This window comes from Protomyctophum bolini (assembly GCF_963924005.1).
Source record: "Protomyctophum bolini genome assembly, chromosome: 2".
In the NCBI taxonomy this organism is placed as follows: Eukaryota; Metazoa; Chordata; class Actinopteri; order Myctophiformes; family Myctophidae; genus Protomyctophum; species Protomyctophum bolini.
This window is the reverse complement of record NC_137863.1, coordinates 3,919,815-3,945,517: the sequence shown is the minus strand read 5'-3', so window position 1 is coordinate 3,945,517 and position 25,703 is coordinate 3,919,815. Positions and strand designations below refer to the sequence as shown.

Below are 25,703 nucleotides of genomic sequence, written 5' to 3'. Positions count from 1 at the left end.
GAATAATTCTCACTTTTTATAAACAAAAATCGCAAACAGACACATTATTATGTATATATATATATTCAGGAATAACGTTTTTTGGGGGGAGGAGGGGGGGGGGGGGCTAGAATAAATATATATACTGAATGGCTTTGACAGGGAGCGAGCTGGGGGCGGGGCTTTCCCTGAAAGTGACAGTGAGAGGAGGAGGGGGAGGGGGGGGGGGGGTACAGTACGACAGTACTGTACAGTACAGTACGTTTTAACAGCGGGAGAACGAACAACAACAACGGCGACTCTGCGGCGATACGAAATATCCTAGCGGGCGTTCCTTCTGCTGTCATCGCCCATGTCCTCGTATTGGTGGTATATGGAGGGTTAAGCAAAGCGACACATGACATTTGATTGGCTAACGCCCCGAACGATGTCGTCCAAAATATTAAATATTTTCCGGGCGACTTTCCTCCAACCCACTTTTCCCCGACTAAGGGCCGATACATACTCCTATTTTACCGCTGTTTCGGCGCTGTAGTGCCCAAATGATTTCGGCTCGTCAGAACTTTTCAGTAGCACCGAAGAGCTGACTTTAGGACGGTACCCGCCCCCCCCGAACCTCAAATGACGTCACATTGTAGACTCTACAGAGCCAAATGACGTCACATTGTAGGCTCTACAGAGCCAAATGACGTCACATTGTAGACTCTACAGAGCCAAATGACGTCACATTGTAGGCTCTACAGAGCCAAATGACGTCACATTGTAGGCTCTACAGAGCCAAATGACGTCACATTGTAGGCTCTACAGAGCCAAATGACGTCACATTGTAGGCTCTACAGAGCCAAATGACGTCACATTGTAGGCTCTACAGAGCCAAATGACGTCATTTGGCTCTGTCTACAGAGCCAAATGACGTCACATTGTAGGCTCTACAGAGTCGAACCGACTTTTATTCGGCTCTAAAATAGGAGTATGAATCGGCCCTATCGCCTCTGCTATCGACGGTAACCTCGCGTCGCCACCAGGTGGCATTCCACCTCGGAGGAAAAGCCTGGACTGTGTTCCAAAAAGCGGATGGTTAATTTACGTCATGTTGTAGTCACTGATTTGTTGTCATCAGACAGGAAGCCACAAGGCGGAATAATAAAGTATCTATTCATAGTACTGATTCCGCCTTGTTGCTTCCTGTCTGATGACTACAAACCATTGACTACAACGCCAGTTGCCCACCCCTGGGCAACTGGCGTTGTAGTCAATGGTTTGTAATACTGATATAGTATTGATTTCAGCTGTTTACAATTCCAAACACGCTTTAATTACTTCATGACTAGTATTAAAATGTTATTATTGTCTTTTTTGTGTCCAATGTAGTTATGTTAACAGTTCATATAAAGTTAACATAACTATAACTAAATGCATTTGAAATTACTTGTCAGGATTCCAATTCAAAAATACCAAAAAATTATTCAGGTTTTCAATTCAAATATAGCAAAAAATAGCTGATCTACAAGCTCAAAACGCGCCGCGTTACGACGCGTTTTGAGCTTGTAGATCAGAGGCTATTTTTGCTACGACAATAATATTCACCGTGGCCCCTCTGGAGTGAGTGTGGAAATATATTATTGGCCCTCTCCATCGTCAAAGTACCCTGGACTACAACATGACGGAAGTTACCATCCGCTCCTGACTGGATCATACAACACCAAATGGAACGCTAGCCCAGCCCAGGCTATATCAACGGTAGTTGCCGCCGGGTCCCGACATAAGACAAAACAACACACTTCTGGGGGGGTAAAATACGCCAGGCTGTCGCCCCGCCGCCCCGCTGTTAAAACCCCCCAGGTGAGGACCACCCCTAAAGGCTCATTCGTAGTCTGGATTTTCGGTGGTGAGTTGACCACCGAACTACAACATGACGTCACTGAGGTGACCACCGAACTACAACATGACGTCACTGAGGTGACCACCGAACTACAACATGACGTCACTGAGGTGACCACCGAACTACAACATGACGTCACTGAGGTGACCACCGAACTACAACATGACGTCACTGAGTGGTCACCTCACCACCGGAGCGGTGGTCACCTCACCACCGGAGCGGTGGTCACCTCACCACCGGAGCGGTGGTCACCTCAGCACCGGAGCGGTGGTCACCTCAGCACCAAAAAATCCAGACTATGAATAGGCCTTATATCAACGGTAGTTGCCACCGGGTCCCGACATAAGACAAAATAACACACTTCTGGGGGGTAAAATACGCCAGGCTGTTGCCCCCCTCCCCGCTGTTAAAACGCCCCAGGAAGGACCACCCGTCCACTACCAGTCGGCGTTGTCCCAGGTCTCCTCGGCAGGCTTGGCGTTGGCGGTGGCGGAGGAGGGCGAGGGGCTCTTCTTCTTGCCCCCCTTGTTGTTGCCCCCGCTGACGCCTCCGTCCTCCGCGGCGGTGGCGTTCTCCCAGTTGTTGTCCCAGGCCTCCCAGCTGTCTCCCGTGCTGTGCTTGGTCTTGTCCGTCGTGGTTCCCTCCGCCGTGGTTCCCTCCGAGCCGCCCCAGATGTCCCAGCTGTTGTCGGAGCTCTTCCTGTTGGCCCCGCCCCCGCCGCCGGAGGAGGAGTTGTTGCCGTCTACGGCGGTCCAGTCGTCGCTGCTGGGAGACTTCTTGGGCTGGTTCTGGTTCTGCGGTGGTTGTTGTTGTTGTTGTGGTTCTGGTTGTTGTTGTTTGGATAAGGAGGTGGAGCTGCCGAAGGTCTCCCAGAAGTCCTTGGCCGGGGGCCGGTGACCCGCCTGGTAGCCGTCGGTGGCGTCCATGTTCTGGTAGCTGTCTCCGCTGGACCTGAGGCGCCACACACACACACACATTATGAACCCGTTAAAACCGGGAAAGCATCCGTGTCATTTTAGATTGAACACAATTGGTCGTCCCCAAAGTTTTATTTTATACAATGTCTAGTATTAAAAGAATTGCAGATCTACAAGCAACATAGCATGGCACGAAGTGACACGCTAACCTTTTTTAAAGTACACCTTAACTATACCATTTTAAGTACAATTAATAAACATGTCAGTAATTTCTTTGCGTATTTCTTTTTTACGAGGCAAACAGAAATATATTCTAATGCTCAATGCCAAATTAAAATCGTTAATCACACTCATTAGTAATAGGCCTAATTATTACAAAGCCAAATGTAAGAAAAGGGACATTACTCTTACCCGTCTTCAGGCTTTCCAGTGAAGAGTCCAGCCATCTTTGCTCCAGCTCCCTGAACCTAAGACGCAAGAATTACATTAACAAAACTAAACAGTTGTTTCACAAAGTTTCCCTTTTTACCTCCTTTATGATGAAATCCTGTGCTGTTCTTTGACTATATAGAAGTGTCTATTTGTACGTCTCTAAATGTTTTGATGAATTGAACATGGTGGACCCTCTTGTAAACAAGTGCAATGCCTAATTGGGTCGTCCACTCACAGTTAACAGTCTTTGTATTGAGTTTGTGCTTGAAATGTACTGTAATTCTGCAAACTGTTAATACATATTTCAATCAATATTACATTTTCTTGCACTTTAATGTTTACACTGTTCTTTCAATTAGTAGGCTACACCTTGACTTCAAAAATAAGTTTGCCCTTACTGTATTCCATTCAATAAATAGTTTCTACAAAGAGATATGTTATGGTATAAATAACTTAAAATCGGAGATCACCCTGAGATTCCGTTTGCTGGCCCACTGTTGACAAAAGTATGAATGATATCTACGGTCAACTAATTTAGTTTAAATCAACAAAAAGGCATTAGTAACTAATCTATAAAATGTGGAGCCTTTTACCTAAACTATTTTCACCAGTGCTTTCAATACTAGAGTGGATACATTGCCAAAACCTCCATCTCAACACTACAGAAATTATTCCTATGTAGTTATCCTTATCCCTGACAATACAGATTGGTCTGGCTAAATTTAGCCGTGAATGAACTTTCTAATAATCAGGATGTCATGATTTATGCAGCAGAGAAGGATGGAGCCGTGCTGTGGTTCTGTTATCCCATATTGGGTCGGGAACCCCCTTTTGGTGTTAGCATCATGATATGCTTTAGCTATTGAAAAATATCAGATCTACAAGCTCATAGCGCGCCACCGAGTGGCGCGCTACGAGCTTGTAGGTCTGCTATTTTTGAAAAATATCAAATTTACGACTGACATAGAAACATAGCTTTTTCAGAAAACTGTCAGGATGTAGAAGACATTTATAGAATCTGATCTCAGGTCAGAATGGGTTATCCAAGGACAAGTACTAGGTCTCTGCTGCCAGGAGAAAACAGCCATGTCCAAAATATTAACGTTTCAGTAAAATGGGGGGGAAAAAAAAAAGAGGAAAAAATTACTCTCTCTGCAAAAGATTTAGCTCCCTATGGGGTTCCTGCTTTTCTCCTAATTACTGTATGCTCGTCTATTGGGATTGTGGGGAAAGTAATTATATGTCTCGAGTTCTGTCCTGTGTTTTATAAAAGACCTACAGGTCAAAACATTCTGGCTCTAGTTTGTCCTCCCTCATTTGTCTATTTCAATAAAGAATCTTTTTGTTATTTTATTTTTTATTCTCCTCAACACATTTGATATATACATTTGCATATAGTCATTTTGCATAAATCTAAATCATGATTTGCTACACAACCTAAAAGTAGAATGGGGTTTTGTGTCGTTTTGCCAACCAGTGTGGAAATATAAATATAATCATTTGTTATATATTATGACCATTATACTGTAATAAGTTAATTCTAACCCTTAAGGTAAGTCCACACAATACTCACCACCAGAGTATAAAATGGCAGCAAGAAAAGAGGGAGAAAACATGACATTAAGTTTCTTCAAATACAAGTATACATCAAGTCAACACACCAAAAACCAGTCTTGTTTTAGGAGCTTTTTGGTTCTCTTTTTGAAGGGCAACAATGTCCTCTTCTTCTCAAAATCGGCACAGCAAAATCCTCAGTGTTACATATTGAAACACTGAGGACTTTCCTGTGTGGGCTCAGAGCTCCAGTGAGGTAGAGGTACCATGTTTGGGCTCCTCCTCAGCAGAGCTCCAGTGAGGTAGAGGTACCATGTTTGGGTTCCTCCTCAGCAAAGCTCCAGTGAGGTAGAGGTACCATGTTTGGGTTCCTCAGAGCTCCAGTGAGGTAGAGGTACCATGTTTGGGTTCCTCCTCAGCAGAGCTCCAGTGAGGTAGAGGTACCATGTTTGGGTTCCTCAGACCTCCAGTGAGGTAGAGGTACCATGTTTGGGTTCCTCCTCCTCAGAGCTCCAGTGAGGTAGAGGTACCATGTTTGGGTTCCTCAGAGCTCCAGTGAGGTAGAGGTACCATGTTTGGGCTCCTCCTCAGCAGACAGACTGGTTGTTGGTGAGTTGACTGAAGGCAGGGAGAGGTCCTGCCTCACAGCATCCTACCTTGTATGCCAGCCCAGTGATGCCAACCGCCATCTCATCTAGCAACTTTCCATCCTTCACCTGGATCGGTTAAAGCTCCGTTAATAATAAGAACCAAAACTAGGTCTTGATTCAACAATTTGATTCCCCCCACCACCCAACAATTATATTCCCCCCCCCCCCCCCCCCCCTGCGATTAGAAATCAGTCAAATTCAGCTACTTCCTTTTGATTGTGAGAATGTGTGAGTATGAATTCATTTTCTCCTTACGAGGAATGAATTACTGTATGAATTGTTAATGTGAGATTAATCAATCATTGATTGATTTGGTGCATTGACTAAAATTAATGCATCTACAGTCTGTGGATTCTAAGACACATTAAAAGCACACACTTTCAATGACTAATGCCAATATTATACACTAAAGGGACAAAAGCAAGACTAACTATAATATACATTGATTAATGAGAGGAGTGGACCTTTAAACACTTATTCCTTATTTTTGGACATGTGGAAATAGCAAAACAGGATAAGAAAAAAAAAGTACATTGGCCATTTTCAAAACCTGTTTTTGCTTAATCCATTTTGGGGCGGGAGCCCCTTTTGGTGTTTTAAGCATTACGTTATACTTTAGCTATTGAAGAATAGCAGATCTACAAGTTCATAGCGCGGCACCAAGTGCACCCACGCTATGAGCTTGTAGGTCTGCTATTTTTGAAAAATCGTGGAAATGTGGCCACAAATCTTTGAATATATATTCTTTCAGAGAGAGTCTTTTTAACAAAAACCTTTGTTTCTGGGGAGGTCCCTGGCACTACATATTTTCAGATGGGGGTCGGAGGCCAATTACAATTTTTTGGGGTCCTTGGACATGAAATATTGAGCACCTCTAGGCTCTCCGATATAGAAACGAGGTATTTCGGGAAAACTGTCAGGATATAGAAGATAGAATTTCTATCTAGGCCTAAATGGGTTAAAAGTGGTTAAATGTCCAACACCTCCCCCTTTAGCATTAGATGCACAGACAGACAGACAGACATCGGCTGTTTGCTCCGAGACAAACACCATAAAAAGAAAAAGAAAAAACACAGCTTTTGTCATTTAGTGTAGGACCAACGCAAAAGCAGGCAGCGTCGATCCCAACAGACAATGAATGGAGGATGTCAAAATGCACAAAAGTCACATCATTCTGAAGACGTTTCTACTACACAAAAAAAAGCAACTTGCAATGAACCCGCCACCACCAACCACCACCACCCCCACCACCAACAAAAAACAAACAACTTTAAACATCTTAATGTTACCTTCTCATGTGTGGGTTTGATAACATTCTCATTTAAAGTCTGTCCTAACTCTGTGGCCTATAGGTGGAGATGATGAGAGGAGGGAGAATATGCTTGAATAAAGAAACATTCACAACAATGCAATGATGCTGAGCTTCCATGTGATCGTTGCATTCACAGCCAGACTGAACAGCATGCTATAGAGGGGGTGTAATGGTTCATCCATCATGTGTTTCGTTGGTTCATTTGGAACATTACAATTTGTATTTGTTTGCCTTTTAGGTTTCGTAATCACAAATTGCACACATTGCACTATTTTTTATGTTTTTTTTATTTACAAAACATTCACAAAATAGTGGAAATAGTTGATCTACAAGCTTACAACAAGTCAAAACGTGACGTGTGGTAAGCTTGTAGATCTGCTATTTCTGCAAAAAGAAATGGAAAGATGTATATAAATGTATGGACATTTTTCAACATGATAACGAAGGACGATTATGCAAAAAATAATTGTTATTGGGCGATTATGAAATAATTGTGACAGGCCTACATAATAGGAGGGGCATTGCAGACGTGTTTGTCATTTAGGATGTTCAAAGATATTTTATATTACTTTGAAATGTCCCACCGGACTGTTCTCCAACCGTTAAATGTAATGATAACAACCCACTTATCTAGTAGGGGAAAATAATGTACAACTTAAAATTTAGAATAGGTACCCATTAGATAGTGATGAAATTATTGCTCTCAGATGTACCATTACACCTCAACGAAGCACGGTCCGTCGGAAGCACAGACAGACAGAACAAAAGAATGGTCATGCATGAAGGGATAATCCATGACAACATGGATATGAGTGATGGTATTGGTCACTATTTATTGATTTCTTTAACAGCCTAAAATATCATTCTAACACACCAGAATACTTAAGCCGGGTGTGTCAGAAAGAACCTGTTTAAGCGAGCTGCTTCTTTGTTCCTGAAGGGCTGACGAGGAGAAGAATCCTAACCTCATTTTATCTCCATTTTACACAGAGATAAAGTTTGTGAAATAAAGACGTAGCCGAAAGTGTCTGACTGGAAGCAGATGTCATTGGCCCAGCCAACTGGACCTTCCGGTAGACCCTGGACTTCCGGTTTATAGAAGATTACAACTGTTAGTTCTTGTCCGGACATAATAGGACAAACCCCCATTGCCCCTGTCCATCTATTCTCACTACATTCGTTTCTACATAGAGAAATGGGATTCATTTCTACATAGAGAAATGGGATTCATTTCTACACAGAGAAATGGGATTCATTTCTACATAGAGAAATGGGATTCATTTCTACATAGAGAAATGGGATTCGTTTCTACATAGAGAAATGGGATTCGTTTCTACATAGAGAAATGGGATTCATTTCTACATAGAGAAATGGGATTCATTTCTACATAGAGAAATGGGATTCATTTCTACATAGAGAAATGGGATTCATTTCTACATAGAGAAATGGGATTAATTTCTACATAGAGAAATGGGATTAGTTTCTACATAGAGAAATGGGATTAGTTTCTACATAGAGAAATGGGATTCATTTCTACATAGAGAAATGGGATTAATTTCTACATAGAGAAATGGGATTAGTTTCTACATAGAGAAATGGGATTAGTTTCTACATAGAGAAATGGGATTCATTTCTACATAGAGAAATGGGATTCATTTCTACATAGAGAAATGGGATTCATTTCTACATAGAGAAATGGGATTCATTTCTACATAGAGAAATGGGATTCATTTCTACATATTGAAGAAAATAAATGGATTGTCTGCACACACGATATAATTCAGCTCCCAGTCTTTTTTTATTTCAACCTAAATACAACAAAGTTTCGTTCCTTTTATCTCTTTCGCCCCAACAACGTTTCTCAAGTTGAGAAAGCCCGGAGGGGGGCGAAACGTTGTTGTATTTAGGTTGAAATAAAAAAAACCCTGGGGAGCAGAATTACTGTATATCGTATCCATTTTTTTCTTCATTCAGTCACTTTTTGGGTCCAGGTAGACAGATAAAAGCAACGTCCTGTGTTAATGTATACAAGCAAAAAAAACAGATAACTACAGTATAGTCAACAATGTTATAACAACAAATAAAAGTACATAAAATAAAAATGACGAAATGATATAGTGATTGAACATGGAGCCGAACATGCAGCTGGTATTTGCTGTTTTTTTTACCGGTTCTGGGGGTGCTTTATAACCCTTCATCTATAGATCCAGTGAAGGCAGAGAGAAGTTAAGAGAAGTAACAAGAGTTTATAACCCTTTAGCTATAGATCCAGTGAAGGCAGAGAGACGTTAGAATAGAGCTATAGATCCAGTGAAGGCAGACAGAGAGAGGTTAGAGAAGAGTTCACTCCACTGCAATGTTCACAGAAAGCTGTGCACTCAGTAGTGTTCACAGTAGTGTTCACAGTAGTGTTCACAGTAGTGTTCACAGAAAGCTGTGCACTCAGTAGTGTTCACAGTAGTGTTCACAGAAAACCGTGCACTCAGTAGTGCTGCCAGAATTGGCCAAAGAAATGATATTCGAATATTCCTTTTAAAAACACCACATGTATTCGAACAATTTTCGAATGATTTTGAATGTCGAATGTATATGATTTTAATATGAATACGATATGAATATTGCAGAATAATATGCTGTAAAACGTTCTCTTTCTTTATCTATGATGGTTCCGGTCCGGTATGGGCCGTGTAGTGGTTGGGGCTGAGAAATGCACTCTTGCGAGATCAAATGAACGATTCGCAATTATCTTAATAGCCACATTTTTGTATAATGTTTTAGTTTACGTGGCACAGAGTCTCGCCAGAATGAGTCTTGCCCCGAAAAGTAATCGTCCATTATACAATTATAGGTAAAAAAAATGTATAAAAAAAATAAAGTAAAACTTCAATAATGCCAAATAACTACTATGAATATGACTATGGGTTCACACTTATTTTATATTTTGTGTAGGACTAGGAACTAGCAACAGTGAAAACAGCACATTATAGGCAAACAGTTGCTCTTATTTTACGTTCCACAGGCCTGAAGCCACGTTCAGGTTTTTAGACAGATATCTTGTGTTGTGTTTATACTATGAGACGGTTGCGTGCCCTCTCTCAAACCATCACTTGCCAGGTCGGGGCAAACCAAACCGGCAAGCAGAAGGTTTTATTTACCTGCCAGGGGGGCAAGTGGGCAACCCTTAGTGTCAACGCCTGTACACATTATATAAAAGGAATAGTTCCAGTTGAAACGCCGGGTGAAGTTTCTTTGTCCACATAATAATAACAACACAGCGAGGCGAGGTCGCCCAGCAGCCTTTTCTCCAAGACGACTCAAGTCAAGCCTGACCAGTTCTTCACAGATTTAAAAGGCTGACCGCTTCTTCACAGATCTTAAAGGGCAACAGCTTTTGCAGCACAATTCACCATTTCTCAGCCTTCTGATTGCTCCCTGATTGACTAACCGTAACCAGCAGCAGGCTCTTTCTGCCTTGTTCCACCTGGTTTACGTTTAATTTACTAAAACGTAATCTTTTTGGAAAAAACAAAAAACAAACATGATATGCCCAGTCACCATGCTGCACCTGTGATGTCCCTTTTACTGACAACAAGTTTAAAATAAGAAGACTATCAATAGTCAATACAAAGCAACTGAAAAACACATTATTTCAAAGGTAGTGGATGGAGAGAAAGGATTTTTGTCCAACCACAAAACAGCAACCAAAGGGGGCAAACGGGGGTAGAACCACAGGCGGGACTTGACAAAGGGTAAATTCAGGGGGTAAATTCAAGTCTTTATACCATTAAAAAAAAACCATCTCCATCACTTATGTGTTTACAGCGTGAGGTCTGGTCTGCAGTGAACATTTGCTCTGAATAATGGTGTAAATTTAAGTCTTTTCCACTCAACTTTGGAAGACTGGGATTATGCTGCACAAGCTGTAAGGACTAATGTTATCTTTTTGAACTCTAAAGAACCGGTCACCTTTCGGATTTGAACCGTTTTGGAGAAAACAACGAAAACATCACAACAGTGTTTCAAATACTGTAGTAGCGTGAGGATGAGTAGTTGTCATTGTTTGCGTGAACTATTCCTTTAGGTCCTAAAATGTCACGTTTAACGTACAATTAAAGAGATTTAAAATGGAAAAATAGGAAATCATGTAAAAAGCACTTTAATATTAGTAAACAAGTTAAGCCCAGTTCACATCAGGCGTAAACCTGAAAGAGAACGGTTTTAATAAAAGTGCTTCCTACCTTCAAGGTCGCTTGGTTTGCCAGTTTAGCAGTCTGTTTTAAAAAGGGGGAACAAATGACACATTTATGTCATTAATACCAGATATGGAAGCAATTAATGTAATCACAATCAAAGACCTCCGGAATGGATTTGATGTTGTAAAACACGCCAAAATTGTCATACTTTTTCTGAAACGTTTTACATTATTCCAACTCTCAGTCAAAACCTTATTTTCTATGGAAAAAAAAACCACTTACATTATCTTTTGCAACATTCGCAAACTTGCTGGCACCGACTGCGAAACTGCTCCACCCCTGTTAAAAGAAAACAAACGAACGATGAACATGAAACCCAACAAGTTCTGCTGCAAAATGGAAAGTGGAACTGGGGGGATTACAGACTAGTGTTGTGAGAGTGTGTGTGTGTGACTGTGTGTGTGTGTGTGTGTGTGTGTGTGTTTGTGTGTGTGTGTGTGACTGTGTGTGTGACTGTGTGTGTGTGTGTGTGTGTGTGTGTGTGTGTGACATACTGAATAAATAGAAGACATGTCTGTCTGTGTGTGTGTGCGTGCGTGCGTGCATGTGACATACTGAATAAATAGAGGACATGTCTCTGTGCGTGTGTGCGTGCGTGCATGTGTGCGTGCGTGCGTGTGTGCGTGCGTGCATGTGACATACTGAATAAATAGAGGACATGTGTGTGTGTGCGTGCGTGCGTGAGACATACTGAATAAATAGAGGACATGTGTGTGTGTGCGTGCGTGCGTGCGTGAGACATACTGAATAAATAGAGGACATGTCTCTGTGCGTGTGTGCGTGCATGCGTGCGTGCGTGTGTGCGTGCGTGCATGTGTGAATGTATGCGTGCGTGCATGTGACATACTGAATAGATAGAGGACATGGCGTTGTTCAGGAAGTCGTCGTCTTTCTTCTCCGGCGTCACCGTGTTGCCAAAACCAACGTAGCGGTTGTCCTGATTCCCGCTGTAACCGCCGCCGCTAATGAGACGACGGAAACAATGCAATGAATAGACGTGGAATAAAGATACATTAGGTCTAATGACTGAAAGCTTAAAGGAGAATTCCATACTAGAAGGCTTTCTTACCTTTTATTTGTAGTTGTTACGTCCCCACCAAAGAGGTCCGGGTGTTATTGGCTATTTCCCCTACCGTAAGCCCTCAATGAATTGCATTGACTTGAATGGGGCATTGGGGCATTGTGCTAATTCGCTCATTTCCATCGCTCAAAAAATATTTTTTTTTATATATCCTCTCTTCATAATGTAAATAGTATCCCAAAAATAGCAGTAAATAGCACACTTTGAGGGCTTACATTAGGGGAAATGGTCAATAATGCACTTTTGCACAAAATAACAACTATAAAAATAACTACAAATAAAAGGTAAGAAAGCCTTCTAGCATGGAATTCTCCTTTAATGCTGATGTTTAGCTACGTAATCATTCTAAACCTTATGTTGCAGCTGTTCCACATACAGCCAACCAGTTGGAGAAATCACAGATTTGAGGCATTAAACATGACATTTTTAAGGCATGATTATGGAAGACGCTTCTAAAACATCACTGCAAATACAAAAATAGCCGATCTACAACCTAGCTCACAGCATGTCGCAGTACTGCGCGACGTGTTGTGAGCTTGTAGATCTGCTATTTTCGGTGGGCAACACCACGTTTCCATAGAAGACATGCTTGGCTTCTATGGAATCCAAACGACTTACATTTTTGATCCATGAATAGGGCTGACAAAAAAATGAAATACACAAAGAAATGAATGGAAATGACACCAATAATCAATATGAAAAAATGTGTTACTTATGGCCAAAATACGCCATATTTCTTCTTCTTTTTTAAAGTGGAAATTGCAGATCTACAAGCTCACAACGCGTTGAAATGCATTGCGAGCTTGTAGATTTTTTCCAAATGTATGAACCTATTCTCAACATGGAAATGATTATGCAAAATCATTGCGATTTGTCATAATTGTGACATGAAGAACAAATAAGAGTCCGCAACACTGAACCCCTTTTGGTGTTTATGCTATAGCTATTGAAAAATAGCAGACCTACAAGCTCGTAGCGCGCCACCGAGTGGCGCGCTACGAGCTTGTAGGTCTGCTATTTTTGAAAAATCGTGAAAATCTTCATTCCTGAAGAAGATCCTAGTGATTGAAACGTTGAATCATTAAACCAGTGGAGCTGAGTTTTTCATAGCAGTGTTGCGGACTCTATTTCTTCTTCTTGTACTGCCATTTATCCAGACCAGCACCGGGGCTAGAGTGGAGCTGCATGCTCCGTTACCGTTGTCATGATTGTGACAGGCCTATTTAACCCATTCTGACCTGAGATCAGATTCATACGAGGTTTCCAACTGGACACACACTGGTCTGATGAACCCATTCTGACCCGAGTTCAGATTCTAAAAATGTCAGTCGTTCTTCGATTTCTTCAAAAATGGCAGACCTACAAGCTCGTAGCGCGCCACTCGGTGGCGCGCTATGAGCTTGTAGATCTGCTATTTTTCAATAGCTAAAGCATAACATGATGCTAGCACCAAAATGGGTTCCCGATCAGAATGGGTTAATAGCAAATGAGGACAACCCATTTCAACATGCTGGGGCCTGACATAAACCACGGGAGCAGGAGGAGGAACAGGAGTTGTAGCGTGTGAACCAGTGTTGTTTTCGTCGACTAAAACTAAGACGAAAAATGTTCGTCGACTACCTATTTTCACTGACAAAAACTAAATGGAAACTAAATGAAAACTAAGCTACGATGACTAAAACTAAGACTAAACATACTGACAATTTCGTAGACAAATAAAAACTAGAGTAAAATGTTAGGAAGGGACTATAGTGGACAAGAGATCCAGTATAAGTCATTTTACACTTGGTTGCATGCTGAAAATAGCTGATCTACAAGCTCGCAACGCGTCGCGTTGTGACCCGTTGTGAGCTCGTAGATCAGCTATTTTCAGCAAGTGTAAAAACCCTCATTACGACGGCAGCATCAACCCACCAAAATACATTTTAGTCAACTAAATCAACTGTAGATTTAGTCGACTAAAACTAGACTAACACTAAAGACATTCCAGGTGACTAAAATGTGACTAAAACTAAATGAAGTTTCAGTCCAAAAAGACTATGACTAAACTAAAATAGAAATATGGATGCTGCCAAAAACAACACTGGTGTGAACAAAGTGTACCCTAGGCTCTCTCTCACCTCTGATAAGAGTTCACGTCGTCACTCAGCCAGTCTTCAAAGGCCTTATCGCCGGGTTTGGACGAGTTCTGGCCAGGCCCTCCGGAGCTAAAAAGACAAATTGAATTGCTTTGTTCTTCACTTGATATTGAACACTGGATTTAAACCCATTTAGACCTGAGAACACCTTCTAAATCCTAACAGTTTTCTGAAAAACCTATGTTTCAATGGGTTAAACACAAATCTTCTCTTCTGGGGGGTCCCTGGCACAAAACCTTTTCAGATGGGGGTCCGTGGCCAAATAACACCCATGATTGTGGCGGTTCTTGGCAAACTGGCCACTGATTTAGAATGTATTTGCACGATCAGGTCACATTCACACCAGAGAGCTTTGTTGCTGCGATTAAAACGAATCCTGCTGCGCATTTTCAGAAAGTGTACTTCGTTTGACAGGTGTGAAGGCTCATTCGAATCGTATTACTTTACATTATACTCAGAGCAAAAACGGGGGTTTCGCTTCACTTCCAATCGCACTTGATTACGTTTCGGTGCAGGTGTGAATGCAATCCGCCGTAAATAAAGGAAATGAAGCAAACAATGTGGCGGGTGAGGAGCTGAACACATGCAGTTGGAGACGGAGAAGGCATATTTTACGCAGCGCAAAGATGTCCCGTTACCGTGGATAGACGTGGTCGAATGAGGAGAGTGGAGACTGAAGCCCTGATCGAAATGAGGACGAGTACATTAATCAATTGCTTAAGAAAACACATAAAAACACTGCAGTGTATTATAGCCTACAGAATATTCTGTCTGTCTGTCGGTACGTGTCGTAAACATGGAATGCTGTCACTGTGTGGGGACTAGTGGGGAGTAGGAACTTTCATCTCAATAAACGTGTAAACATTTTGCGCTGCTGTCTGTTATATCAGTGCGCTCAGCGCTGTGTCTCCATGCCCAAAAGAACAGTGTGTGGCTGCGTGCGTATAGTGAGAGAGAGAGAGAGGGGGGGGGTCCAGTCCCAGACAGCACAACACATGCACGTTATGAGTATAATTTTATCACCATAGATTTCACTGTGTAGGCTAGTTTATGAATGGAACACATTGATAAAGGTCCCCCCTGCTGCGTTTCCAATTGCTGCGAATGACAGTGTGAAGGCAAACCGCAGCCAATTAAATATGCAAGAATCCCAATTTCTCCGCCCATTCGCATTGAGTCTATACCGAAGTATTAGGTGGGAATGTGACCTTAGCCTCAGGTCTTAACCCATTCTGACCTGAGATCAGATTCATACGAGGTTTCTACTGGACACACACTGGTCTGATTAACCCATTCTGACCTGAGATCAGATTCTAAAAATGTCAGTAGTTCTTCGATTTTTCAAAAATAGCAGACCTACAAGCTCGTAGCGCGCCACTCGGTGGCGCGCTATGAGCTTGTAGATCTGCTATTTTTCAATAGCTTAAAGCATAGCATGATGCCAACACCAAAATGGGTTCCCGTTCAGAATGGGTTAATGGGGTCAAAACATGTCCTGCTTTGCTGCCTTACCGATGGGAAGACGACAGACCGGTCCTGGGCTGAGGAGACGTCCAGTTCTGGGCAGACGATGTCTCGATGGACCACTCCTTACCCTCAGCCTCTGTTATAACCTGTCCAGCAATAGAGAAAGTAGATTCATTATGTCTCGATGGACCACTCCTTACCCTCGGCCTCTGTTATAACCTGTCCAGCAATAGAGAAAGTAGATTCATTATGTCTCGATGGACCACTCCTTACCCTCGGCCTCTGTTATAACCTGTCCAGCAATAGTACATTCATTATGTAGATGTAAAAAACGGAGCCACATCTATTTTTATTTCATCAGTTATCGTCCGTTTTTGAACCTCGGTATGTGGTATATAGTCGTTTGTTTGCTTCCATCTTTTATGTGTAATGCTAATGAAGACAGTTTTTTTTTTAATATATATTTTTTTATCCCACGATTTTGTAACCCATTTTTCACCCCTGTGCCAATCATCTACTGTGATCCTGGGCTCTACACACCCTCCGCCAACCTGGGAAGAGCAATGGACTTAACTCATGCTTCCTTCATGCCTGAGTGTCCAAGTTGCTCCTTTTACACCTGACAGGGGGGAGTTTCCCCGGCCGGACGTAGCGCGTGGAAGGAACACGTTATTCCAACCAGTTCCTTTCCCCTCCATCAGGCGCCCCGGCTGGCCAGGGGGAGGCAGTTTAGAGACCAGGATTACTGCATGTTTTTGTGAGGGTACCTACCCTAGGGGACACGGGGAGAACATGCAAACTCCACACAGAAAGGCCCTTTCGCCAACCCCGCCTTCGGGTATGAGCACTGATGACGCGGAGGAGGAAACACGCCGCCAGCACCCACAGTGCCCCGAGCGGGAATCGAACCCAGGACCTTCTAGCTGTGAGGCGACAGCACTACCAACTGTGCCACCGAGGATTACGGCATGTTTTAGTCGAGGGAAAACAACACCTGGTCTCACCTTGTCCCTGAACAGCGCGGCAGGCTTGCTGTTGTACTTCTCCTGTAAAGACCAGGTGGGGTCGTATTCGTCCTGGAGCTCCAGGAACAACCGGAACTTCCCGTTCCCTCCGGCCTTCATCTTCTCCAGCTCCAGGTCCTTCCACTTGTCCATGGTCACGGAGCGGACGAAACTAGAGACCGTGAGAAGAGAAGAAAAGAAAAGGAGATCAAGAACTGTTGTTTATTCTCGGATTTTGGCACTTTGACATACAATTTACAATTTAGGCATTTAGCAGACGCTCTTAATCCAGAGCGACTTACATTAAGCAAGAACAAAAAGCATGGGAATACATCACATAAAAACATTTATCATGAAACATGCGTAAGCTAAGAAACATAATACTGGAATAATCTCTAGCCTACCTTAAAAGGTTTGATCATTGAAAACACATGACCCTATTTAAAAGGTTTAAACAACTGAAAACATACGACCCTATTTAAAAGGTTTAACCCATTGATGCCTGGTGCAACCTATACGTTGTTCTACCCTTGATGCCGGCCGTGCTCTCTGTGTCTCATCAGCTATTGCTATACATGTAGCAACATAACTATTAAAAAAAAAATTAAGCAGAATTTGAAGGTTTTCAGAAACCTTAGGTCAGGCCCTAGAAGGCGTTCCCAGATTCGGCCTCAGGCATCAATGGGTTAAACATTGAAAACATACGACCCTATTTAAAAGGTTTAAACATTGAAAACATACGACCCTATTTAAAAGGTTTGAGCATTGAAAACATGACCCTATTTAAAAGGTTTAAACATACGACCCTATTTTAAAAGGTTTAAACATTGAAAACATACGACCCTATTTAAAAGGTTTGAGCATTGAAAACATATGACCCTATTTAAAAGCCTTGTACCTGAGATGCACTCCCAGACCCCTGGAACATATGACCCTATATTTAAAGGCTGTAGTATACCTTAGATGTACTCCCAGACCCCGGTGCTTGCCGGAGCACTCCAGACAGATCCAGATGCCGTACGTCACGCTGACCCACTGTGGGTTGAAGGCTCCGCACTCGTAGCAAAGCTGCAAAAACAACGTGTCATAATTCCAAATCATTAGCTAGCCCATTCTGGGCGGGAACCCCTTTTGGTGTTAGTTAGCATCATGCTATGCTTTATAGCTATTGAAAAACAGCAGATCTACAAGCTCGTAGCCCGCCACCGAGTGGCGCGCTACGAGCTTGTAGGTCTGCTATTTTTTTGAAAAAAAATCGAAGAACCACTGACATAGAAACATAGCTTTTTTAAGAAAACAACTGTCAGGATGTATAGAAGACATGTTTAGAATCTGATCTCAGGTCAGAATGGGCTAGAGCAGAGGGCTTCTAGAAACCTCCTCAAAATGGGCTGGAGTATTTTTAGGTATCGAGAACTAGTCCAATCGTGCATTTAATTAATCATCAACAACACAGAGGCTGAAAAAAGCCCTGTGGAAACCTGGGCAATCCTACCATTCTCTCAGAGCATGACCAAATCCTGTTCCGTTCTGTTCTTTGACTAGAAGTGTCTATTTGTACAGTACGTCTCTAAATGTTTTTGATGAATTGAACATGGTGGACCCCTCTTGTAAACAAGTGTAATGCTTAATTGGGTCGTCCACTCCACAGTTAATACAGTCTTTGTATTGAGTTTGTGCTTGAAATGTACTGTAATTCTGCAAACTGTTAATAGATATTTCAATCAATAAATCAAGTAGTAGCTTACATTGTTTTCGTCCCCCGTTCGCACCTCCTTCAGAACTCTTCTGGTTCTTGGACTCGCCATTTTGTCCCAAACTGAAAGAAAGACAATCACCAATAAATAAATATTATATCACTGGTTGTGCACATGTGCTCAGTATAGTCTTTACAATACACACACACACACACACACACACACACACACACACACACACACAGCGCTAGAATACGGATTCTCTAACGCTGTAAAAGGCATTACATAAATAAACATTAACAAGACCTTTCAGAGAAGAGACAAGAGAGCAAACTGCACTTTTAAAACAAACATGGGTGAATTCTCCTTCTACAGCACACTGCCACCCAAGTGTGGAATCTGGAATGCCCTGGACCCTTCACACAAAAAAAGAGAAAAATCACTGGCATTCTACCCATTTTGGGTGGGAACCCCTTTTGGTGTTATGCGTTATGCTTTAGCTATTGAAAAATAGCAAATATACAAGCTATGAGCTTGTAGGTCTGCTATTTTTGAAAAATCGAAGAAAGACGGACATAGAAACATGGCTTTATCAGAAAACTGTCAGGATGTAGAAGACATTTTTAGAATCTGATCTCAGGTCAAAAAATGGGTTAGAAGTTAGAACAGGCCTGAAAATCCACCTTTCAGCAGGAAATGTCAGTCAAGTGAGGGAGAGTGGGCCCTAAGGGCCCAGCGTTGTCTAGATTCACTGATTGACCCGAGTGGGCCCTATTAAAGGGCCCAGCGTTGTCTAGATTCAGACACCTGTGCAATCTCATTGTGTGACGAATCTCGCAGCACCAACACGGTCGGACACACAAACAGACATGAGGCGAAAACACAAAACACAACTCTCGTCAGTCAGACAAACGGCAGGTCAGGCTCTCAGTTTTCTGAAAAACCCATGTTTCTATGTCAGTCGTTCTTCGATTTTTCAAAAATAGCAGACCTACAAGCTCATAGCGCGCCACTCGGTGGCGCGCTATGAGCTTGTAGATCTGCTATTTTTCAATAGCTAAAGCATAGCGTAATGCTATTACCAAAAGGGGTTCCTGCCCTTCAGCTGTATCTAGGCCTGTCATAAGTATTACATCACCTAATCGCAATTATTTGAGATGACACCATACAGTGCAAAAGAAAATTGTCTTTAAGTTCAGTTCAGTTCAGTCCATTAAAAGTATCATTCATTTCATCGTTTCTTACAACTTTTGTAAAGACCACCAAAAAGGTGTAGGCTGAAGCCAATGGCTTATTTTGCCTATCATTTCATTTTAACACCAAGCAGTCTTAACTTTAAGAAGGGATAAAAAACAAACAAAGGAAAACAAACAGTAAGTGACGCACAACCGGGGAAAGTCTGTGAGGTCTTGAATCCATTCATTCACTCATTCGTCTCTTCTCATTCAGCCAGGAGAAAATAAATGCTTCTTCTTTAGAGATTGGAACGCTGATATAAAATCCCTACATCATTTACTCTGAAGAATGCCATTACTGATCCTGACCTGAGATGCAACACACATTATTCTGTGACGTCATCATTGCCATCACCACCCTGGCAGTGTGTAATAGATAATCGCCTTGTACAGTACTGTGTGTCAACATTCAGGATGCAAAGATTTGCAACAGTATCTCTCTCTCTGACTCCGAGGCTCCGCTCATACATTTCAGACACGCAAGCATGGTTCTGTCCTCGGGTTGAGTACAGAGTGACGTAGACTAGGGTGCGCTGTGACTGGCCAGTCGCTGTGATTGACAGACAGCCTTAACCTCAGTCAAACTATACCTAAACCTAACCTTAACCTCAGTAAAAACTATACCTAACCCTAACCTCAGTAAAACTATACCTAAACCTAACCTCAGTAAAACTATACCTAAACCTAACCCCAACCTCAGTAAAACTATACCTAACCTCAGTAAACTATACCTAAACCCAACGACGGAATCTGAGGCCGATTCCCTCCTGGCATCAGACACCTGTCTTGTGTCAAGCGGGTGCAGGACTTAGTTCAGAACTTCAGACTAGTCACTGGTCCGACAAACGACCTCCTACCTCAAACCCTAACCATAACCGCAAGCACGGGAGCAGCGCATGTCCGACATCGGAATTACGTGCGGATCCCGTCTTGTGTCGGTCTGGTGTGTTTCTTGTCCGTGTTTAGTGGCTGATCCAATGCATTTCCAATGGAAGTCACATGTTTAATGGCTGTTCTGCCCCGCCCCCCCCCCCCCCCCCCCTCCACCCTCCACCCCATCAAACAAGACTGTTGACTGTCAAACCATGTGATGTTTTAATGCAAACGACTGTACAAATGCCTAATACAAATAGAGTAGTTTTCACACTTTCAAGATTTTTCCAAAACTGTTGCAAAACTGTTCTTCACACTTTAGGCCGTTTAAAAAAATAGCAGATGTACAAGCTCGCAGCAGCCATGGCGTGAAGTGACGCACTGTGAGCTTGTACATCTGATATTTTTGAACAGCCTAATATGTGAAGAAATGACAAGACTTGAACAAAAACATTAATAAAGTGAATCTTTAAAATGTTATGCCAGAATGTTTTAGTACAGGTAATTTGACCATTGACCAACTGTAAATTCTGAGCACTTTATTATTAGTATTAGTAGTAGTAGTGATCAAAAACCAAACTGGTCTGGCTACTAGCCTACTACTTGGCCTCACTCCTTGAACCCACCTCACCCCTGCCCATTTTGACAGGCTGGATAATGGCTTAGGGTTGACAACAGAGTACAGCACATTGCAATGGGTCTGGTCCACAAGATTCACTACACCACCAAGATAGTTACCCATGTACCTGTCTAAATACTTCAGATTCCCATGTACCTGTCTAAATACTTCAGATACCCATGTACCTGTCTAAATACTTCAGATACCGATGTACCCGTCTAAATACTTCCTTAATGTAAACAAAGTCCACACCCACAACACCAGAGGGAGTTCAACAAACCATGTACAACCCAGATTCGGCACAAACAAGGACCTAAATTAATTTAGCTGCTATGCCACTACACCCTACCAACAGTCATTAAGACATGATCTGAATCCCTTGACTCCTTCACCCCCCCCCCCCAAATGTCTGTACGTCTCTAAATGTTCTGATTGATTGAAATATGCATTAACAGCTTGCAGAATTACAGTACATTTGAAGCACAAACTTGTGAGTGGACGACCCAATTAAGCATTACACTTGTTTACAAGAGGGTCCACCATGTTCAATTCATCAAAACATTTAGAGACGTACAAATAGACACTTCTATATAGTCAAAGAACAGAACAGGAATTCATCATAGATGATGAATTGAAAATAGTGGACCCTATTGTAAACGAGTGTAATGCTTTATGGTATCGTCCACTGTCAACAGTTTTCGTATTGAGTTGTGCTTGAAATGTACCTATTCAGCATACAGTTAATAAATACTTCAATCAAAAAGTAATCACATTATAGACAAGCATTGTTTAGCAGCCCAAAGGATTACACAAATTAGGTCTACATGGCACTTTTTGTAATGAGTATATTACAAAAACATAATTGTTCTGCAACTAACGGTTATAATATAAATATACTGTTATAAATGATAGCTATTAAACTGACTATAATTCCAAGCCTTCAATGCGATGGTAGTGCCTGGAGTGCCATGCTGGCAGTCACACACAGAAAGCCATTTGAGTCATCACACACACACACACACACACACACTGACACACACACACATCCTCCAAGACCACAACGCTGTGTGGATCATTCAAGACAGCTACTGCTTCTGAATCAATATATTAGTGTTTCAAATTAACCAAAAAAAAGGCACCAAATCTATATTAATTAATTTCAAAGCACTCAGTGAGTGACCTGAGCTTGAAGATCGCCGGCTATTATCGCAACATGCTAGTCCACTCCCCAGTAGCCGTTACATCATGAATGAATATATCCCGGGTGGTTGAAAAAAGCGCAAAAAAACAAACAAATTCCAATTCAAAACGACACAGCAGATCACATGGTTAATAATAACACCCGCAGTAACATATTGGTACAACATGTACCGTTTAGCTCAGTCAGTGTTAGCCGACGGAGGCTAACAAAAAAAAAGGCTAACTATACATTTACCTGCTGTGTTCTGTTCGGCTGGAATGGATCAAGAGTCTCTCTCTCCGTGACAGAGATGTTATAACGTCCTCTCAGCCGTGACGAACGGGACAGACAGCGCTTATGACGGTGTTTATGAATAAAAGTCCGGTGAACTGACAGCAGACTGACAGCAGACAGATAAAATGAGTAGTAGTAGTAACTGGTTCGCTGCTGATATTAAACACCGGCGGCCATGTTTCTGTTTGCCTACGTTGGCACTGCGCAATGCATGTCGGGAGTTCTTCTTCCTTGACTTCTGGTTCCTCCTCCGTCCAATCCGTCCAATCCTCCCATACAGCAGTGGGGAAAAGCACTCACGTGTTTATCAATCAATCAATAAATACTGTAAATATAGAAATAAATGCTCTGTTACCAAGTACAAGTCCAGAAGTCAACATTTAGGCCTACTTGAGTAAAAGTAAATGGTAAATGGTGCATTTATATTATAGTGCCTTTATCCAAGGCGCATTACATAGATTTGTGCGTCAATTCACCCATTCACCCATTCACACACACATTCATACACCGATGGCAGTGGAAACCATGCAAGGCACCCAACGAGCACATCAGGAGCAATTAGGGGTTCAGTGCCTTGCTCAAGGACACTTCGACAACAACTAACTCTGGGGGAGCCCGGGTTCGAGCTGGCAACCGCTCTCAAAGGGCACAGGCGGATGGCTGCAATTCGAAACTGCCCCCCCCCCCCCCTTTCCCCTCACTGTATGTAGCCTATATTTTCCCTTTTTGCTTCCTATATGATGAATTCCTGTTCTGTTCTTTAACTATATAGAAGTGTCTATTTGTATGTCTCTAAATGTTTTGATGAATTGAACAATGTGGACCCTGTTGTAAACAAGTGACGTGTAATGCTTAATTGGGTCGTCCACTCACAGCTATAACAGTCTTTGTATTGAGTTTGTGCTTGAAATGTAGTACTGTAATTCTATTAACTGTTAATAAATATTTCAATCAATCAATCAAAACCACTATAGGCCTACCCCTGAGCCGGCCCACCGCCACCCCCAGAAGTCAACATTTAGGCCTACTTGAGTAAAAGTATTGGCACAAAAGTATACTCATTATTTTGCTGCATGGATGGTAACCGCAAGGTCGCCAGTTCGAACCCGGGCTAGACTAACACTAAAACATTCCAGGTGACTAAAAAATGTGACTAAAACCAAAAATTTAAACTATTCAAGAGACTATGACTAAAACTAAAATTTGCTGCCAAAAACAACACTGGTGTGGTTGTTGGTCCACTGGTTGAGAGAAACAGTGTGCTATCACAGTATACAGTTCTTTAGCCGTTATTAGCACAGCGTCTTTGTTTTAACAACACATTTCTGTTTAATCACACTTTGTTCTTGTTGCCTGTAGGAATTACACACTGCCTTTGAAGAGGACGCCAAGCTCCACGGAGGACCCAGACTGCTGCTCACAGCTGCGGTCGCTGCTGGGAAGGAGGGACACGTTGAAAACGGATACCAGATTCATCACATCGCTGAGTGAGTAATAATTGTCTTGACAAGCTGCGCTCCTCGTTTAACAATGAGCTAGATTTATTGTATTTATTTGATATGTTTTGAACACAGTGGTGGCTCAGGGGGTAGAGTCAGTGGCTGGAAGGATGGTAACCTAACCGCAAGGTTGCCAGTTCGAACCCTGTGGTGCTCCCACCAGAGTTAGTGTCAAAGTGTCCTTGAGCAAGACACTGACTGAACCAACCCCTAATTACTCCTGATGTGCTGGTTGGGGCCTTGCGTGGTTAAATCCGCCGCCATCGGTGTGTCGTGTGTGTGTGTGTGTGTGTGTGTGTGTGTGTGTGTGTGTGTGTGTGTGTGTGTGTGTGTGTGTGTGAATGCAATGCACAATCTATGTAAAGCGCAGAGATTTGGAGTAAAAGTACAATATTTCTCTTCGAGATACGCTCTCTAAAGAGTTACAGATCTACATATATAAGGGTCCATTTGGTTACCAACTCTCCATCATCTAGCTGGGGATCACCTGGAACCCTCTCAAGGACCACTGGTTGAAAACCACTGCCTTAGATGACTATAAAGGCTCATTCGTATAGTCTGGATTTTCGGTGGTGAGGTGACCACCGAACTACAACATGACGTCACGACTCACGAGCCGCGGTGAAGAGCAAACCACCGCCACAGACCACCGCTCCGGTGGTGAGGTGACCACCGCTCAACGTTATTTCAGCTCCGGTGGTCACCTCACCACCGAAAATCCAGACTATGAATGATTTAAGCATTATTCATAGTCTGGATTTTCGGTGGTGAGGTGACCACCGGAGCTGAAATAACGTTGAGCGGTGGTGAGTAAAAACAGAGAGAAGGGCTGGAGCGGTGGCGGTGGTGGTTTGCTCTTCACCGCGGCTCATGACGTCATGTTGTAGTTCGGTGGTCACCTCAGTGACGTCATGTTGTAGTTCGGTGGTCACCTCAGTGACGTCATGTTGTAGTTCGGTGGTCACCTCAGTGACGTCATGTTGTAGTTCGGTGGTCACCTCAGTGACGTCATGTTGTAGTTCGGTGGTCACCTCAGTGACGACATGTTGTAGTTCGGTGGTCACCTCAGTGACGTCATGTTGTAGTTCGGTGGTCACCTCACCACCGAAAATCCAGACTATAGGAATGAGCCTTTAGTCATTCTAAGGCAGTGGTTTTCAACCCGTGGTCCTTGAGAGGGTTCCAGGTGGCTCCAGGTGGCCTTAATACTTACTTAATAATAACAATAATAATAATAATACATTTTATTTATAAGGCGCCTTTCAGGGCACTCGAGGTCGCCGTACAGGTTAAAAACAGTACAAGAACACGGTTTAAAAGCAGAACAAAACTAGGGCACAGCTTGCAGCAGAAGACACAGAGGTCAAGTCATAAGCCTGCCTAAACAGGTTACTAATTACTAAAGATTCTCCCGGTTTAGCTATATGAAAAACTTTAACCAATCTCATGTTTCGTTTTTGTTTTTGTATTCAAATATAGACAAATATCCTTCGGGACAATAAAGATTATTATTATTATTATTATTAATCTCAACTTGACATCCATAATTCGGGCAGGCTTTCAACATTTTCGAAAATATTCTATTAAAAATAATAGTGGAAAAAGAAATAGGACAGCAGTAGCTTTAGAAGGATTGA

At 42.4% G+C, this 25,703-nt stretch overlaps 1 protein-coding gene across 2 annotated transcripts; it reads right to left on the bottom strand.

Moving 5' to 3' along the window:
- Positions 1–910: 910 nt before the first annotated feature.
- arfgap1 (ADP-ribosylation factor GTPase activating protein 1) lies at positions 911–22,735 on the bottom strand. 2 transcript variants are annotated; one of them, XM_080783627.1, is made up of 13 exons: positions 22,529–22,735; positions 18,418–18,488; positions 17,628–17,737; positions 16,670–16,841; positions 15,711–15,811; positions 14,181–14,267; positions 11,827–11,941; positions 11,202–11,258; positions 10,965–10,997; positions 6,704–6,760; positions 5,421–5,480; positions 3,190–3,245; positions 911–2,812 (listed from the first exon to the last, which is right to left on the bottom strand). In XM_080783627.1, the coding sequence occupies exons 2-13, from the start codon at positions 18,475–18,477 to the stop codon at positions 2,299–2,301; spliced, it is 1,422 nt and encodes a 473-aa protein (XP_080639753.1). In that variant the 5' UTR covers positions 18,478–18,488; positions 22,529–22,735; the 3' UTR covers positions 911–2,298. The 2 variants fall into 2 exon arrangements, with proteins under 2 accessions (XP_080639753.1, XP_080639754.1); XM_080783628.1 differs by lacking the exon at positions 6,704–6,760.
- Positions 22,736–25,703: the final 2,968 nt, after the last annotated feature.